Genomic DNA, 16672 nt, shown 5'->3' on the forward strand with positions numbered 1-16672 from the left:
TCTATGTAAAGCTTTTTTGCATACGATAAAAAAATACTATTTTTCAAAGTTACTTAGGTTAGTTATTTCTTCCCCACCTTCTTTAGTGTGGTTATGTCATCTACTTGTAATGCAGTTAGGTTCATTTATTACTATTTATATTACATTTTGAAAACAGAGGATCTTTTGATTCCCAAACTCAGTGCTCTTCATTCTAAGATTGTACTGCTTCTATATAAAAACTTCAGTATAAAAGGAGAAGAGACCAATTAAGTCTTAAAACCTGCAAGAGTGCCAAGGCAGTGTTGGCTAGATAATTTTTGAACCAAATTGTATATCTAGCCCTTCTCTTTGGGTGGGGAGGGAAAAAAATTCCACTAAATTCTTTTCTGCAACCCCAGACTGTTTGCCTGGAAAATAAGCCAGAACCTCATACTCCTGTATCACTGCTGGAATTGACCTGATTATAGTTATGTTGTCCAAGGACAACTTTATTCTCTGTGTTTTTTTAACAACATATATTCCTCTCCAGTTCCTATTGACTCCCTAGCACATGGCATTTATTCCATTTGTTTTCATTTCTTTATTCTATTATTTCTTACCCTTTGCCTCTCTTCCTTTAGTAGGTGACTGCTTTCTACCTTAACAAAAAGAATGAGACCCAAAAGCATGGGATCCCTCATGTAATCCTGTCTTCCTATCAATAGATCATAATGCCAATCAGTGATATCCCCTTCTTTGCTTCAGTCTCAAGTGAAAGTTTCTTTCTAAAGAACTACTAACCCCAAGACTTATCTCTTTCCATTACCTTTGCTTTTACTCTCTCCAGGGATTGCTCTTATCCTGCCATGATGCTCAAGCCTTCCTTCTTCAAAACAAACAAAACAAGACAAAAATCCCCAATGCCTTTCATTTGACTGTGCTATCACAACTCTTCCCTTTAAAATTTTGTCTATTCTTTCACAATTTCCTGAAACCTAATTTCTGAGACCTACCAATCTAAAGGCTAGTCTCTGAAAGATTACCAATTACCTATTTTTATCACATCCAATGATTTTCTTGGACCATTTCCCTCTTTACTTCTCCAGAGTATCACTACTGCTTTAGGTTTGCAATCTGGCTTCAACAATTACTAGAACAAGTTACTTAACCTACTGAAGTCTCAGTTTCTTCTGTAAATTGGGATAATAATGGATCTTACCTCAGAGAGTTTTTCAGAAAAATTTAAAATAAAGATGAAGTGAGATAATCCATGTGAAGCACTCAGAACAATACCTTTCAATAACTCAGTATCCCTAAACTATTAACTACTTTTAATAAAATCTCCTGCACTCAAGAAAATGGAAAAGGAGAAAGAACAAGTACTGCTAAAACCTTGGGTTAAATTTTTACTGGTCTATTTTCTATGTGCCATTTTTCTATTGTTGAGTTCATATCAAAGTGACTCTTCTGTTCTGCTTTTTAAAATTTAACATTAGAATAAGCATTTCCCCAGCATCATTATAAAACCTATACAATTTTTAATGGTTACATATTTCATTGTATGTACATGTCTTAATTTACTATTCTATTGTAAGACATTATATATCTAACTTTTTTCAATTATTAACAACCAATTTACTCCTGGCAAACTTAGGTCAAATCCAGTTCTCTGCTTACTCCATTCATGTGACCATATAAATAAAAATGGCCTAAGAAAAACACAACCATATTGACTATTCTCACTTTAAACTCATGACTACCAGTCTCAGGTGGGCCCTTAGTATTTCCTGGTAAATCTATTACAAATTCCCAGGTCTATTCACTTTGTTCTAGGCAATTGTTTCACACTATTTCTCTGCTTATAACTTTTAAGACCTTCTTCCCCCAGCTCACTCTCAGTGACTTCACTTCATATTTCACTGAGAAAACAGAAGCAGGCAGAAGAAAACTTCCAACTGCTCCTAGCTCTCTATTTACTTGCGCTGTCTGCGTCTGTGTCTATACAACCTGCCTTCTCTCTTGCCACTGTGGATAAATTCTCCGCGCTCTAATAAAGCCCCTCTTCCACCTGTGCAATAGAGGATCTTCTCTCACATACTAAAGGATATAGCTCCAATAATTGTTCCCTCTTCCTCCTGAATCGTCAATTTTTCTCTTGGATCATTCCCATTCAATATACACACCTGTAATACTATCCATTAAAAAAAAAAAAATCCTCCCTTGACTGTACCTCCCTCTCTAGCTACCACCTCATTTCTCTGCTACGCCTTAAAGCAAAACAACTGGAGTTATCTAAACTCAACATCTCCAATTTCTCTCCTCCCATTTTCTCATAAACCTACTCCAGTCAGGCTTTTGCACACCACCCCCACCCCGCCATGAAACAGTTTTTGTCAAGGTTATCAGCAACCACCACACTGTTAAATCCATAGTTCATTTGCTCTGCTCATTTCACTTGATGACCAATATGCAACTTTTACACAATGGATCTCTCCTCTCCTTAGTGAAACATTATTTTAATTTAGCTTCTTGGTTCACTTTCTGCCTCTGATTGTTCTTTTAGTTTCTTTTACTGGTTCTTCCTCATCTTCCCAGCCTCTAAATGTTGGACTATCATCTCAGATCTTAGTTTTCAAACTGCTTTTCTTTTCCATTACAGTCACTCCAATCTCATGGTTTTAAATACCCTCTACATGCTGAGTATTAAATCCCAAATGTGTATCTTTAGAAGCACTCTCCTCTAAACTTCACATTCAACAAACAGTCTAAACCTGTTCCTCTCCATTCTTCCCCATCTCAGTAAATGGTAACTCCATTCTTCTAGTTGTTTGGGTCAAAAGGGCTTGTAATCAACCCAGAATCTCCTTTCTCCAACCCTATAAACCCAATCCAATCCATCAGCAATTTTGTTGATTCTACTTTGGAAATATATTCAGGATCTAACCTTCTACCACCACCTCCACAGTCATCATTCCAGTCCAAGCTACCTGGTGTTACTGTATTAGCCTCTTAACTAGTCTTCCTGCTTCTTCTTCCCTTGCCCCCTACAGTCTATGTTCAATATAGCAGACAGTGATTCTTTAAAAACATTATACCATGTCACTCCCATGCTCAAAACCCAAGGGCTTGCTTGAAAGCTCACTCCCTTTGAAGCCACAATTCTTACCATGACCTACAAAGCTCTAGATTAGCACTTCTTAAGCATAAGTGTGTCTAAATTACTTGAGGATCTTCTTAAAAATGCAGATTTTCTGATTCAGTAGCTCTCGGATGGGCCCTGACATCCTACACTTCTAAAAGCTCTAAGATCATGGTACTAACGCTGCTGGTTTGAGGGCAAGACTCAAACCACTTTCTAACTCTTTTACTAGCTTACTCCACTCCAACCATATTGGCATTTCCCCACCCCAGGGCCTTCGCACTGGCTTTTCTCTCTGCCTAGAATGCCCTTCCCCAAGAATGTGCACAGTTGACTTCCTCACTTCCTTAAGGTTTTTGCTCAAATGCCACCTATCAGCAAGCCTTCTCTGTTCAACCAACATAAAATGACACCTCCTATCCAAGCATGCTCTATCTACTTTAACTTGCTTAATTTTTCTCCTTTGCACTTATAGCCATTGGACACACTCCATTATTTTGTTTGTGAGTGCTTTGAGAGAAAGAACTGTGTCTTTTTGTCTTTCGTTTACTATTGTATTGTTAGTGACTAGAACAGTGCCTGGCACATAGGAAATGATCAGTAAATACTTGTTGAATGAATTAAGTCACTTGATCTTGTATGTTTATAGCAGAACTTATATTTAGGATTCTATACAACAAAAAATCATCACAGCAATGCAATTGCCGTAAAAGAACTCTTAAAAAAAAGTGATCATTTAAAAAAAATGATGCACTGTAATAACTAAAAAACAATTTGCTACAGGTGAAGCACATGCAATTGGTGAGGTACATATCCATGCAACATGGACAAAACAGTCTCTCTGTGGACAGTGTTGGCTGGCCACCCATCAGTTGACCTCCCCCCCAACCTCCTTCCTTGCTTACCAAATGCTGGTATATTCAGTTTAGGGAGAGTTCTAGGTAGTAATCTTAATTGGTTTAGGCAATCCAGGTAATTCCATTTCTCTTACCAGTAATTGGTTAGGGAAATAGGCATATAATCCAATTCTAGCTAAGTCTGTTGGGGATAGGTGATGAAGTTTTGTTTTGCTTTGTTTAAAAAAAAAAAAAAAAAGAAAAAGAAAGAAAAACAGCATAAGATAGGGAATCTCCTTTCTTGTCTCTGGACATCAGAGCAAAGAGCTGCCACCCAGCAACTACGATGGGAAGGCCAAGAGAAGACAAGCTGGTGTCATTATATTATCAAACTACTGAGTTAACCAACCCTCCTTATTATAGGACTATAAATGAAGTAGGTTATTATCCCTATTTTTTTTTTATTGAGATATATTTGCATACCATAAAATCATCCATGGTATACAATCAACTGTTCACAGCACCATCATATAGTTATGCATTCATCACCGCAACCTATTTTTGAAAATTTTCCTTATACCAGAAAGAATCAGAATAAGAATAAAAAATAAAAATAAAATGGAACACCCAAATCATACCCCCCATCCACCTTATTTTTCATTTAGTTTTTGTCCCCATTTATCTACTCATCCATTCATACACTGGATAAAGGAAGTGCGATCCACAAGGTTTTCACAATCACACTGTTACTCCTTGTAATCTACATTGTTATACAATCGTCTTCAAGAGTTAAGGTTACTGGGTTGGAGTTTGGTAGTTGAAGGTATTTACTTCTACCTATTCCAATATGTTAAAACCTAAAAAGTGTTATCTATACAGTGCGTAAGAATGTCCACCAGAGTGACCTCTCGACTCCATTTGAAATCTCTCAGCCACTGAAGCTTTATATTGTTTCATTTAGCATCCCCCTTTTGGTCAAGAAGATGTTCTCAATCCCACGATGCCGGGTCCAGATTCATCCCCGGGAGTCATATCCTGTGTTGCCAGGGAGATTTACACCCCTGGGAGTCAGGTCCCATGTGGGGGGTGGGGTGCAGTAAGATCACCTGCCAAGGTGGCTTAGTTAGAGAGAGGGCCACATCTGAGCAACAAAGAGGCATTCAGGGGGAGACTGTTAGGCACAATTGTAAGCAGGTTTAGCCTCTCCTTTGCAGTAACAAGCTTCTTAGGGGCAAGCCCCAAGACAGAGGGCTCAGCATGTCAAGCTGTCAGTCCCCAGTGTTTGTGAGAATATCAGCAACAATCCAGGTGAGGAAGTCCAACACTTCTGCATCCTCCCCCAGCTCCTCAGGGCGGCCCTGAATATATGTTTTTATTCTTTGCCCAAATTACTTTGGGATGTGTTGCTGTTTCACTCTAACCTATACATACCTGCCATATCTCACTACCTATTCAAAGTTCCATGTAATTGTGGTTATCCCTATCTTTTAAAGATGACAAAACTGAGACATGGAGAGAATAAGTGACTTGTCCAAGGTCAAAGTAGTAGAGCTAGATATAAATCCAGAGGGGCAGTCTCCAGAGTCTTAATCTCTATTCTGTATGTACCTCTCCAAAGCAACCTAACTGATACAAGACTACTTCTAACAAGCACAATGACATTACGGGGCCTTGCTGGTAATGCATGAGTTGTTCTTGGTTATGTATAGGTTTCAGTGGATATAATCAAATCGCAGCTCTACACATACTGTTTTTTTTCCCATTATTGAACACTCTTGGGAATAAGATATCTGAGAAAGTTGTATTCTCCTATAACTCTTAAAGCCACCAGAACTTGATTTTGGCACATGGAAAGGGGTAAAGATCTAAAATAATTTTTACTCTGAAGAGTACATACATCAAGACTAGTTATAGCATAATCCAGAGAAGGTGTTTAATGAATGTATTCTTCATGTCAAGTAATGATCCAATGCTAAGGAGAAAACAGTAGGGAATAGGAAAGACATGGAGCTTAATGTACAGTGGCAGCTATGTAGGTCTTACCTCTAAGCTGTGATGGAAGATGTCTGATGGATAGTATCTCTTGCACAACATATTGATTCACCCCACCACTTTTCAGCAACTCCTCTGGGCATAAGGGCAGATGGAACTCATACAGTGGGGGAGACATCCTTCTCTCACTGGCTCACAGGGCTGGGAAATCAAACAGCAGAAAGGTCTAAGTGGAAGGCTTGTCTTTTTACCTGGCTCTGTTATTTATACACCTCCAAATATAATAACACTTTTTAGTCTCACAACAAGCTGATAATATGATCTTAGAGGATGTTAGACACAAGATCAACCCAGTACTAGAATCTAATTCTGGTCTTGACTCTGCCACTTGATCATGTCACTTAATTCCTGCACCTCATCACTAAATCCGGGTTCCTAATCTCTGATTAACTTCCCAAAGTTGCTCTGGGGATCAAATGAGTCTGAAAGGGTTTAAAAAACTGTAATGTGGCCTATCAGTGTGTAGTAAAGTTATCATTATTTTCATTTTTATGGGCAGAGCTCAAGCATAGAGAGAATGTCTCACCTGAGGCCAGAGTAGTGGTCCAGCATGGGCTAGCGAGTTTCTTAGCTCCAGTATGGGAGAACATCAACGTTTATTACTTGTTTACTCTCTGCTAGGCCACGTGAATGCATCGCATCTGATCTAGTCTCCCAATCCCACTCCTATGAAGTGCATTCTTTAACCCGATTTACAGATGAGGAAATAGAGGCTAAGAAAAGTTAAACGATTTGGCCAAATCACACAAATTTCGTCGCGGACGAGTCAAACTTAACTCTTTCCACCTCATCGCATATCAAAGGTATCTCCACCAGACCTCCCTGCCTTTCGTACCTCCCGCGCCAGGTTGACCCGTACCCCCTCTTTTCCAGCCTTCCATTTCCCTCTCCCCATTAATACACACCTTATTCGAGCCCCTCACCCGCCGCTCTTAGGACTCGTGTCTTAGCACCGAAATCAAAGGAAAAAACACGAACTGCACAATACGCACCAATCAGCAAGGCGGCTTTTCAGCGGGCCGCGGAACTGGCCAATCCCGGCCGCGCAGAGGGAAAATCCCGCCTCTGCGCTAGGCAGCGCGCGGGCGAAGCCACCAACACAGAGTTCAAAACTCAACGGCTGCAAGGGGACCAATGGCGACGCTCGCTGGAGAAACCGGCCAATCACAACGCAGGGGCTGAAGCGCCTGCCGCGACTCCGAAGAAGGTGGGGTCCAAATCCTGGCGTTGGGCACTGCGCCCCGCCTCCTGCCGCCTCGCAGCAACGGGGAGTTTTGCCCCGGGTGGTGAGGAAGGTTTCTTGGCGGTACCTGCCGGAGACACCGCGTTTCTAGCTGGGTCGTGCTAGTGTTTCTGGGACAGAGAACACACTCCGACACCCCCATGATAAGAGGCAAGTCCAGGCCAGAAGTTAGGTGGCTTGCGCTCTAATCCAGGTTCCGCCATCTTCTCTGCTTGTGACGTTGGGCAAGTCACTTCGCATTGAGACTCAAATTTCCTCCTCTGTAAAATAGGGGTAATAAAACAGCTATAGCGCAAGACTGTTGTGAGGCAGAGAAAGGGCTGTTTTTGAACACCCCGAAGCCCCGGGTTCCACAGGTCCCTGATCTTCATCTCTCATACTCGAGGGACGCGCAAGGAAACACGAAAGGGTGAATCTTCTTGAGATTTCAGTTCTGGGGAGCCCTAGACAGCGACGAAGCGGGTGCCTCAGTACTCGGCGATTTAAAACCTCCGCTAGCAGATCAGAAGCGTCTCGGCTAGGCCGGGAGTGTTGAATCGTAGTTCCGCCAGAACTTGGGGGCGGGATTTGCGGCTGGAAGGAGGAGCCAAGGTGGACCCTGCGCCCAGAGCTACCTGGGAAAAGTTCAAGATGGCTGCCTCCATCTTGGAGCCGGTGTGAGGCTAGCGAGGGCGTTCTCCATCGTCATCTTCTTGAGGGCTACCTCTTGTCCTCAGGCTTGGGCTCGTGCAGTGTGCTGTTGTGGGGAAGACGAGGGCAATGGCAGGGAGCCTCTCTTGGAGGGCAGGCAGGGGCCTGTGGGGATGGCTGCCCCTGGCCTGCAGAAGCTTCTCTTTGGGTAATTAACTTATGTAGAAAGACTCCCCGAGAATTGCTCAGTAGGCGGCTCAGACTTATTTCCTTTCTTTCCCATCCCCAGGCGTTCCTGATTTGTCCCGTGTGAGGGTCACTCTCCCACTCCCTAAAGTAGTGGACCGTTGGAACGAGAAGAGAGCCATGTTCGGGGTTTATGACAACATCGGGATCCTGGGTAAGACTTGATTATCTACATAGTACAGGATTCACAATGGCAATTACGGCGTAACGACTATTTTATTTTCATCTGTGTAAGGAATGATAACCGTGCTCAACAGTAAGATCAAACACAATGTGGATGTTTATATTGTGTTGGACACTGTTCTGAGTACCATAATGATACTCGTAATTCCCATTATAACGCTTTCACTTTACAGGTGAAGAAACTGAGCCACAGGGAGGTTACGTTTCCAAAGTTAGTAAATGACAGTGCCAGAATTTGATACCCAAGCTGTCAGGCTCCAGAATCTGTGCTCTTGATGCTGGACTTGTCTACAGTTGCTGTTTTCGGAAGATGTAACTACCAACTGAAGACTTAGCTGGTCTAGGCTGGGTTCTCTCCTCTTGAAACTAATAGATTCTTCTCTCACATTACACAGGAAACTTTGAAATGCACCCCAAAGAACTGATCAGAGGTCCCAGATGGCTTCGAGGCTGGAAGGGGAATGAATTGCAGCGTTGTATCAGAAAGAAGAAAATGGTTGGGAATCGTATGTTCATTGATGACCTGCATAACCTTAACAAACGCATCAGCTATCTCTACAAACATTTTAACAGACATGGGAAGTACCGGTAGAACAGAAGGTTGGGGACTGTGGAAGTAGTGCATTTGTTACCCTGAAAGGGGGAACAGAAATTTTTTTTAATGAGGAAAGGACTTTGTATGCGCTCTGTAATAAAATGTGGCTTCCTTGGAATCTGATGTCCGCATACTTTATTTTCCTTTAGATGTTCCTTCTCATTCACATACACGATGAAATCTGACTTACCTCTCGTTTTATAGTTTATAGCTTGGACTCTCATATTATAGTTTATAGCTTGGACTTCACCTCTTGCCTTTTGCTGCCTAGCCATACCTGTGGTCTTTTAAAAAAGAAATGTTGGTGAGAATAGCTGTTGTTGGTACTTGTTGACGTTTGGCCCTTAATACATTGAAAGTGGTCATCTTTAGTTGCCCCATAATTCTGTTATATTAAATGTATTTCTAAAGACCCTTCTGCATGGGAATGATATGTAGTAAAAAGTACAATTATACTTCTGTGTTACTTTCATCAACAAATATTTATTGAGGACCATTTCTGAGCTGAGAACTGTAAAGAAAACAAAAATATCCTCTCCTCCCCCAATATACTTTTCTAGTTAGGGGTATTAAAGTTATAATCTCACAGTACACTTTAATGAGGAAAGAAGTACCATAGGAGTGATATTATTAGTGGGTGGTTCCTAAACCTGACTGATCATCAGTTTAACATTTCACAAGCCTTTTCCTAACCCCCAAGATAATGATCAGTAGGGCTGAGCTGAATCTTGGGTATCTATGTGTTGTAGTGTTTTTCTAATCATATTTTTAAGTTGTAGAATATAACATATATACATAGAAGTGATAACTTTCCAAGTGCAACTTAACAAGTAGTTAGTAAATTCAAAGAATATTATAGATCACAGTTCCATAGTTCCAGTTATTTTCTTACTGTGAAATATAACATATATACAAAAAGTTAATATCTTTCAAAATATGATTTAACAAATAGTTCTATAGGAAATTTCCAAAGTTTTTATGAGTTACAGAACCATAGTTTCAGTTATTTCCTAATTACGAAATATATATACAAAAAGGTGATAGCTTTCAAATTACAATTTAACAAGTATCTGTAGAACAAATTTCAAAGAATGCTATGGGTTACAGTTCCACCATTTCAATTCTTTCCTTCTGACTCTTACACCCTAGCAAATAAGAAAAAGAAAACTATAGAGAGATTCAGTATTCATAATCCTTCATTAAACTCCATCTTATCTGTTGCTACCCCTTCCTCTAGTTTAATCACTTTCTTGATCTTCAGGAATGTCTAGGCAGTGACCATGCTAACTTATTAGGGTGAAAAGGGGTGTCTATTTTTGAGAAAAGGGGACACATCTAGTTGATGTTCTTGAAGAGGCTATTGCTTCTGGGTTTTGGGACTTGCTGGCATAGGAGTTCTCTGAAGGATTTAAGTTTCTGAAGAATAAATTTAGTGAGTAAAACTTTTATAGTCTCAGATAGGGATCCAGGTATTCTTTAGGGTTTTGGGGACTACTGTTGACTTGGGCTTATACTGTGGTTATTTGGCATATCTAGGTGAAGCTTGGCATAGGAGTAACCTCCATGACAGCCTGTTGACTCTATTTGAATTCTCTTAGCCACTGAGACTTTATTTTATTGCCTTTCTTTTCCCTTTTGGTCAAAAAGGCATTCTCGGTTCCTTGATGCTAGGGTCAGGCTCATACCCAGAATCTGTGTCCCATGTCACCAGGAAGAATCATTCATCCGGGGGATCCTGTCCCACGTAGGGGGTAGTGTGATGAATTTTTTTTGCAGAGTTAGGCTTAGAGAGAGAAAGTCCACATTTGAGCAACAAAAGAGTTCTCTGGAGGTGACTCCCAGGCATAACCACAGGTGGGCTCAGCCTCCCCTTTACAACCATAAGCTTCACCCAAGCAAGCCTCAAGATCGAGGGCCAATTATTTTTTTTTAATAATTGAAATCACTCACTCTAAATTTAAAATTTGCCAAAAAAATAAAAGATGATAAGTTTTCTCACAGCCTGTTTTTTTTGTTGTTGTTGTTCTTAGAGGCAGCTACTCATTTCTTTTTAATCCTTCTGGATGTGCTCTGTGGGTGTATATGTGTGTTGTGTGTATTTTTAATGTAGCATTCCATACACTGTTCTGTACCTTGCCCTTTCACTTAATATAGCTTGGAAATTGTTTCATGTCCTCACATTATATATTATGTAAAGTTATGATTTAACAGGTTGACTTTTTAAAGTATAGCTCCTCTAACTTTGGGTAATTTCTAACATTAATCAGCCATGTTTGGAAACCACTGACATAACATAGGTAAGAGACTGTATATGACTGGCCTAAACAAGAGAGTCTTCATAGAAAAAGTTGAATTTCCACAAGCAGAGAGGGGAGTGGCAGAACATTTCAATTGGGAAGAGAAGAGAGATCAACAGTGTATGGGGAGGGGAGAACACAATGTTTTGGGGGATGTTTGGTTGGGTCTGGATGTACATGTCCTCACTCACATGTCTGGTGCCTCACTTGGGATGGCTGGGATACTGTCATACATTGTCTCTCATTATTTAGTACTCTAGCTAGAGCTTCTTTACAGGGAGTCTGGATCCCAAAGGGCAAAAATAGAAACTGCAAGACTTAATAAGACCTAGGCCAAGAAGTTATATGGTGTTACCTCTACATTCTATGGGACAAAGTCACAGGCCAGCCCAGATTGAAGAGGTGAGGAAATGCACTCTACTTTGTTTTTAACTTCTAAACTTTTTTTTTTTAACACCTTGGTAACGTTTACATATAACATAAAATTTGCCAATTCAGCCTTTTTTTTTTTAATTAGGGAAATTGTGTGTTTTCAGAAAAATCATGCATAAAATAGAGGGTTCCCATATCACCCAATTATTAACACCTTACATTGGTGTGATACATTTGTTACAATTGATGAAAGCACATTTTTGTAATTGTACTATTAACTGTAGTCCATGGTTTAACTGTGTTGTACAGTACAATGGATTTTTTAAAAAATTTATATTCTGGTAACATAATTACAATGGAAAATTTCTGGTTTTAACCACATTGAAGTATATAATTCAGTTCTGTTAATTACATTCACCATGTGGTGCTACTATCACCACTATGCATTACTAAAAGTTTTTAATCACCTACAATAGAAACTGTAGTTATTAAGCATTAACTCCCCATTCCTCTTTCCCCCAACCCCTCATAACCTCTAATCTACTTTCTGTCTTTATGAATTTGCCTGTACTGGATATTTCATGTAAGTGGAATCATACAGTATTTGTCCTTTTGTATCTGGCTTATTTCACTTTGTTGTCTTCAAGGTTCACCCATGTTGTCACATGTATCAGAACTTCATCCCTCTTTATGGTTGAATACTACTCCATTGTATACCACATTTTGTTTATCCATTCATCTGACAAGGATTCTTGGGTTATTTCCATCTTTTGGCTGTTGTGAATAATGCTTCTATCAACATTGGCATACAAATACCTGTTCAAGTCCCTGTTTTCAATTCTTTTGGGTATACATGGGTAGAATTATCAGGTCATATGGCAATTCTATGTATAACTTTGTGAGAAACTGCCAAGCTGTTTTTCACAGTGGCTGCACCATTTTTACAATCCTACCTGCAATGTATTTATTTCTCCACATCTTCACCAATACTTATTTTCATTTATTTTAATAATAGCCATCCTAGTGGCTGTGAAGTGGTATTCACTGTGGTTTATTTATTTTTTATTAGAGTGCTTGTAGGTTTGCAGAAAAATCATACATAAAATACAGAGTTCCCATATACCACCCTATCAGTAATGTCTTGCATTGGTTTGGTACATTTGTTAAAATTTATGAAAGAATGTTTTTATAATTGTACTATTATCTATAGTCTGTTTTTATTAGGGTTCATGGTGTTGTACAATCCTGTTTGTTTTTTTTCTTAATTCTAGTAACTTACATAAACCTGAAATTTGTCCTTTTATCCACATTCAAATATTTAATTCAGTGCTGTTAATTATGTTCACAATGTTGTGGTACCAGCACTACCATCCATTATCAAAACTCTTCCATCAACCCAAATAAAAACTCTGTACAATTTAAGCATTAACTCCCCATTCCCTAACACCACCCCAGCCCCTGCTAACCAGTATTCCAGTTTCTGACTTTATGAATTTGCTTATTCTAATTATTTTGTATCAGTGAGATCTTACAATAGTTGCCCTTTTGTTTCTGGCTTATTTCACTCAACATGATATCTTGGTTTTTGCATGTTGTCATGTTTATCAGAACTTCATTCCTTTTTATGACTGAATAATATTCCATTGTATGTATATACATTTTGTTTATCTGTTCATAAGTTGTTCAACACTTGGGTTACTTCCATCTTTTGGCAATTGTGAATGACGCTATGAACATCAGTGTGCAAATATCTATTTGAGTCCCTGCTTTCAATTCTTACCTAGAAGTGGGATTGCCAGGTCATATGGTAACTCTATACTTAACTTTCTGAGGAATTGCCAAACTGCCTTCCACAGCAGCTGCACCATTTTACATTCCTGCCAACAATGAATGAATGTTCCTATTTCTTATTTTGTTTTCTTAATAGTAGCCATTCTAGTTGGTGTAAAATGGTATCTCATTGTGGTTTTGATTTACATTTCCCTATGACTAATGATGTTGAACAGTTTTTCATGTGCTTTTTGATCACTTGTATATTTTCTTTAGAGAAATGTCTATTCGAGTCTTCTGCGCATTTTTAAATTGGGTTTGTCTTTTTGTTGTTTAGTTGTGGGGTTTCTTGATATATTCTGGATATTAAACCCTTATTGGATATGTGGTTTCCAAAAATTTTCTCCCATTATGCAGGTGGTTGTTTCATGTTCATGATAAAGTCCTTTGATGCACAAAAGTTTTTAATTTTGATAGGTCCCTTTTATCTATTTTTTTCTTTTGTTCCTTGCGCTTGGGGTGTAAAGAAGAGACTATTTTTTCACAAATTAGTGGTGTTTGCCCCCTTGTCAAAAATCAGTTGGCCATAAACACGAGGTTGATTTCTGAACTCGCAATTCAGTTCCACTGGTGTACATATCTGTTCTTGTGTCAGTACCATGCTGTTTTGATTACTGTGGCTTTGCATTTTTTTTTCCATTAAGTTTTAAAATAAGGAAGTGTCCATATGATAAAGATCTATATCTATTTAAATCTACACTTTCAATAAGTAAAATAAAAATTCTAAGTGATAAAGCATTGTGTCACAGTTTATCGGAAACCTTTTTTCTTAGCAGGATATAAAATAATGGTGAGTTTAATAATTGATGGCATCCAGGCAAGAGACAGTGGTCTGAAGTAGGACAGTGAGAAAAGGGAGGGAATTCTTGAAATCCCAAGAGGAAAAATCCACTTGGTGAATACCTGGAGGTGGGGATAAAGGTAAACGGGGAGGAAATCCAGGATGGCTTCCAATTTCTGGTTTGGGCAACTGATTCAGTGTGGCAGCCTAGACTGAGGATAGGAGGAGCAGGTTGAGGGGGGCGACATTTTAGGATACACTACATGAGAGGCTTCTTGGCAAGCTGAAGGAAACGAATGAACGAAGCCTTCCGATTAGCTTTGGTCGGACGGAACTCCGCGCCCGGTACTTGGCACCCGGAGTCTGCGGCTCTACCTAGACGCGTCGCTCATCCTCAGAGCTGTTTGTCAGAAGCGGGGAAGCCGGGAGGAGCGTCGGCAGGTCTACGCGTTTGAACCGTACGGACCCGGAAAAACCCGCCTCTCCCGAGACCTCAGAACCAGGGCGGCGGCTCGAGCTGGGAACCCACCCCGGGGGCTGGTAATGATTGGTGGACCCGCCCGCGCCAGGAACTGCTCAGCGATTGGTTGGGTGGCACCAAATAGCGTAACAAACCTTTTCCCTGTCGCTTAGCTGGACACGTAAGTGAACTACGGATGTATTGGTCCGTGCTTGATCTGCTTTCCCGAGTCGGGATGAGAAGAGAGCTGTGATTGGCTCGGCGTTAGTCGGGTTTCGTTTCTGGACTCTGCGACTGTCCTGAGCGTGGATTGGGCCGTGGTGTTTTACGTCATTAGAGAGGCGTGGCCGCCACTAATAAAGACCGGGAGGCTGCACCAGCCGCAGTTAAATTCCATTGCTTCTGAATCTCCAGGTGGTTGGTGGAGGAGGAGTTCAAAAGTTTTGTCGACGCAGTCACTTTACGCCAAGAGTCTCGCCGCAGCCTCCGGGAAAGGAGACGGACCTCCATTCTCTCTGTCAGAGAAATGTGAGTTGACTCTGGTGCTAGAGGCTCGGCACCTTCTTGCCAAGTTTCATCTCCTGCGCCGGACTCGGCCGGACTGGAAATGGCGCATTGCAGTAGCTGCGGCGACGCGGGGAACCACCATCGCGGGCTTCCTCCAAACCGAGCACCCCCGGGGAGGGGGGCAACACCCCATTCCTGCACCAGCTACAGCCAGCACCCTATGGGCGGAGTAGGGGCGGTCCTATATTCTTTGCACTCTCTCCTCTCGCCTGGGGGAGCGGGGGGCAGTCCTCATTCTCTGCATTGTGGAGCCCCGGAGAGGGCGATGGGGTCATGGGGACACCGGGTAGGGGACTCGAGTCCCGTTCTTGTCGTTTGTCTGAATCTGTACTTAGGGCCTCTGGAAGGACTGTCATTGGTGCACCTGCCAGTTAGTAACTTGGGTTGCCCTGCAACCTCTGGATTTGTGTATGCCCCTCAACCCCAAAGTGGGATGGGTGCCCCGCTAACGGCAGGGAGTGAAGCTCCAGAAAGTTAGTTGTCAGTTCTCGGGTGCCAGGTGGGCAGCTCAGAGACTCAAGGGGCATTAGCATGTGATCCCATGCAGCCATTCATCCCTAGGCCACCCGTAGAGGAGGTGGTTTCCTGTCGTGAAGTCTTAGCCAGATATTTTGAAGAGAAATTGGGAGAGCTGATTATTTTCCCCGCCCTCAAATGTACTCAATTTAGCCTCTAGCCATCAACATTTACCCCTATCCCGAGATACTGAAGGAGAAAGAACTATGGCTAGACAAATGACTTCTCTGGCAAGATCACTATATGTTTAATAGAGAGCTTTCTGATTACTGCCTGGAGCCCTGGCCAGATCCTAGATGTATTTTTATTGCTTCACTTAGTGACAAAAAAGGGGAATATGTATTTGTATTTCATAAAGGTTATAACTATCCCTGAGTATTTTGCTACCAAGTGTTTCCAACTCCCAACAGGTAGTTAGTGAAATGGAATGGAATTCTTTAATAGTTGTTTCATTTTTTCTTTTTATTTCTGATTTCATTTCTGTGGTTTTAGCTGTACATGATATCCTAAGCATTTCGGCCAAGCCTGAGGGTTCCAGTTTGCCTTTTGGGTAGGGGGATCCTTCTCAGCTGACTGGTTCCCAATAGCATCCATGAGGAATGAATGGAAGATGGAGAAAGCGTGATGGCTGGCAAGGTATCACAAGGACTCTGACCTTAATCTTGTCATTGGTGCCACCATCCTGGACTGCTTCCAAGACCAAACCCAGGGTGCTACATTTTCATTGAATTTTCTGCCTTCAGTTGAGAATTAGATTGCTTAGCGCAGTAGCAGCCCAAGAATCTTGTGACTCACATGGCTTTATTTCTTTCCTCTGCCTCCCTTGTGCATGAGAGGGAAATGCAGAAGTGATTCCTTAAATGAGAATGAGTCAGGTATAACATGTTAGAATAGCCTATCTAAGGGTTATTCTCCATCTTTTTGACCCAAAGAAATTCACTTAGGGAGGTAGAGCTTCTGGGTA

At 41.0% G+C, this 16672-nt stretch overlaps 3 protein-coding genes across 11 annotated transcripts in view; 2 read left to right on the plus strand and 1 right to left on the minus strand.

The window, feature by feature from the left end:
• The window catches only part of NCAPD2 (non-SMC condensin I complex subunit D2), a 32046-nt gene extending 24273 nt beyond the window's left edge, over positions 1 to 7773 (minus strand). For 2 of the 3 annotated variants that reach the window (XR_005218422.1, XM_037846647.1), the window contains exons 1-2: positions 6981 to 7773; positions 5980 to 6129 (exon numbers count right to left, since the gene is read on the minus strand). Coding sequence is in view for 2 of the 3 variants with exons in the window: in XM_037846647.1 (XP_037702575.1) it covers positions 5980 to 6106 (127 nt within the window). In the remaining variant the exon portion in view is untranslated. Of the gene's footprint in view, positions 1 to 5979; positions 6130 to 6893 lie in introns of all 3 variants that reach the window. The other variant, XM_037846648.1, reaches the window with a different exon arrangement.
• A 56-nt stretch (positions 7774 to 7829) lies between these two features.
• MRPL51 (mitochondrial ribosomal protein L51) lies at positions 7830 to 9003 on the plus strand. The gene is made up of 3 exons (XM_037846649.1): positions 7830 to 8069; positions 8151 to 8261; positions 8686 to 9003. The coding sequence occupies exons 1-3, from the start codon at positions 7991 to 7993 to the stop codon at positions 8880 to 8882; spliced, it is 387 nt and encodes a 128-aa protein (XP_037702577.1). The 5' UTR covers positions 7830 to 7990; the 3' UTR covers positions 8883 to 9003.
• A 5972-nt stretch (positions 9004 to 14975) lies between these two features.
• Positions 14976 to 16672, plus strand: part of VAMP1 (vesicle associated membrane protein 1) — a 72749-nt gene continuing 71052 nt past the window's right edge. For 2 of the 7 annotated variants that reach the window (XR_005218297.1, XM_037845615.1), the window contains exon 1: positions 14984 to 15153. Coding sequence is in view for 6 of the 7 variants with exons in the window: in XM_037845615.1 (XP_037701543.1) it covers positions 15152 to 15153 (2 nt within the window). In the remaining variant the exon portion in view is untranslated. Of the gene's footprint in view, positions 15154 to 16672 lie in introns of all 7 variants that reach the window. The other 5 variants (XM_037845610.1, XM_037845612.1, XM_037845613.1 and 2 more) reach the window with 5 other exon arrangements.

This window comes from Choloepus didactylus, chromosome 8 (genome assembly GCF_015220235.1).
Source record: "Choloepus didactylus isolate mChoDid1 chromosome 8, mChoDid1.pri, whole genome shotgun sequence".
In the NCBI taxonomy this organism is placed as follows: domain Eukaryota; kingdom Metazoa; phylum Chordata; class Mammalia; order Pilosa; family Megalonychidae; genus Choloepus; species Choloepus didactylus.

What these genes read in the sequence shown, in the direction of transcription:
- MRPL51 (XM_037846649.1), top strand. Translation starts at nt 7,991, where the DNA reads ATGGCAGGGAGCCTCTCTTGGAGGGCAGGCAGGGGCCTGTGGGGATGG. An exon ending in CTGCAGAAGCTTCTCTTTGG is followed by an intron (nt 8,070 to 8,150) that starts GTAATTAACTTA and finishes TCCCATCCCCAG; the next exon opens with GCGTTCCTGATTTGTCCCGT. An exon ending in TGACAACATCGGGATCCTGG is followed by an intron (nt 8,262 to 8,685) that starts GTAAGACTTGAT and finishes CACATTACACAG; the next exon opens with GAAACTTTGAAATGCACCCC.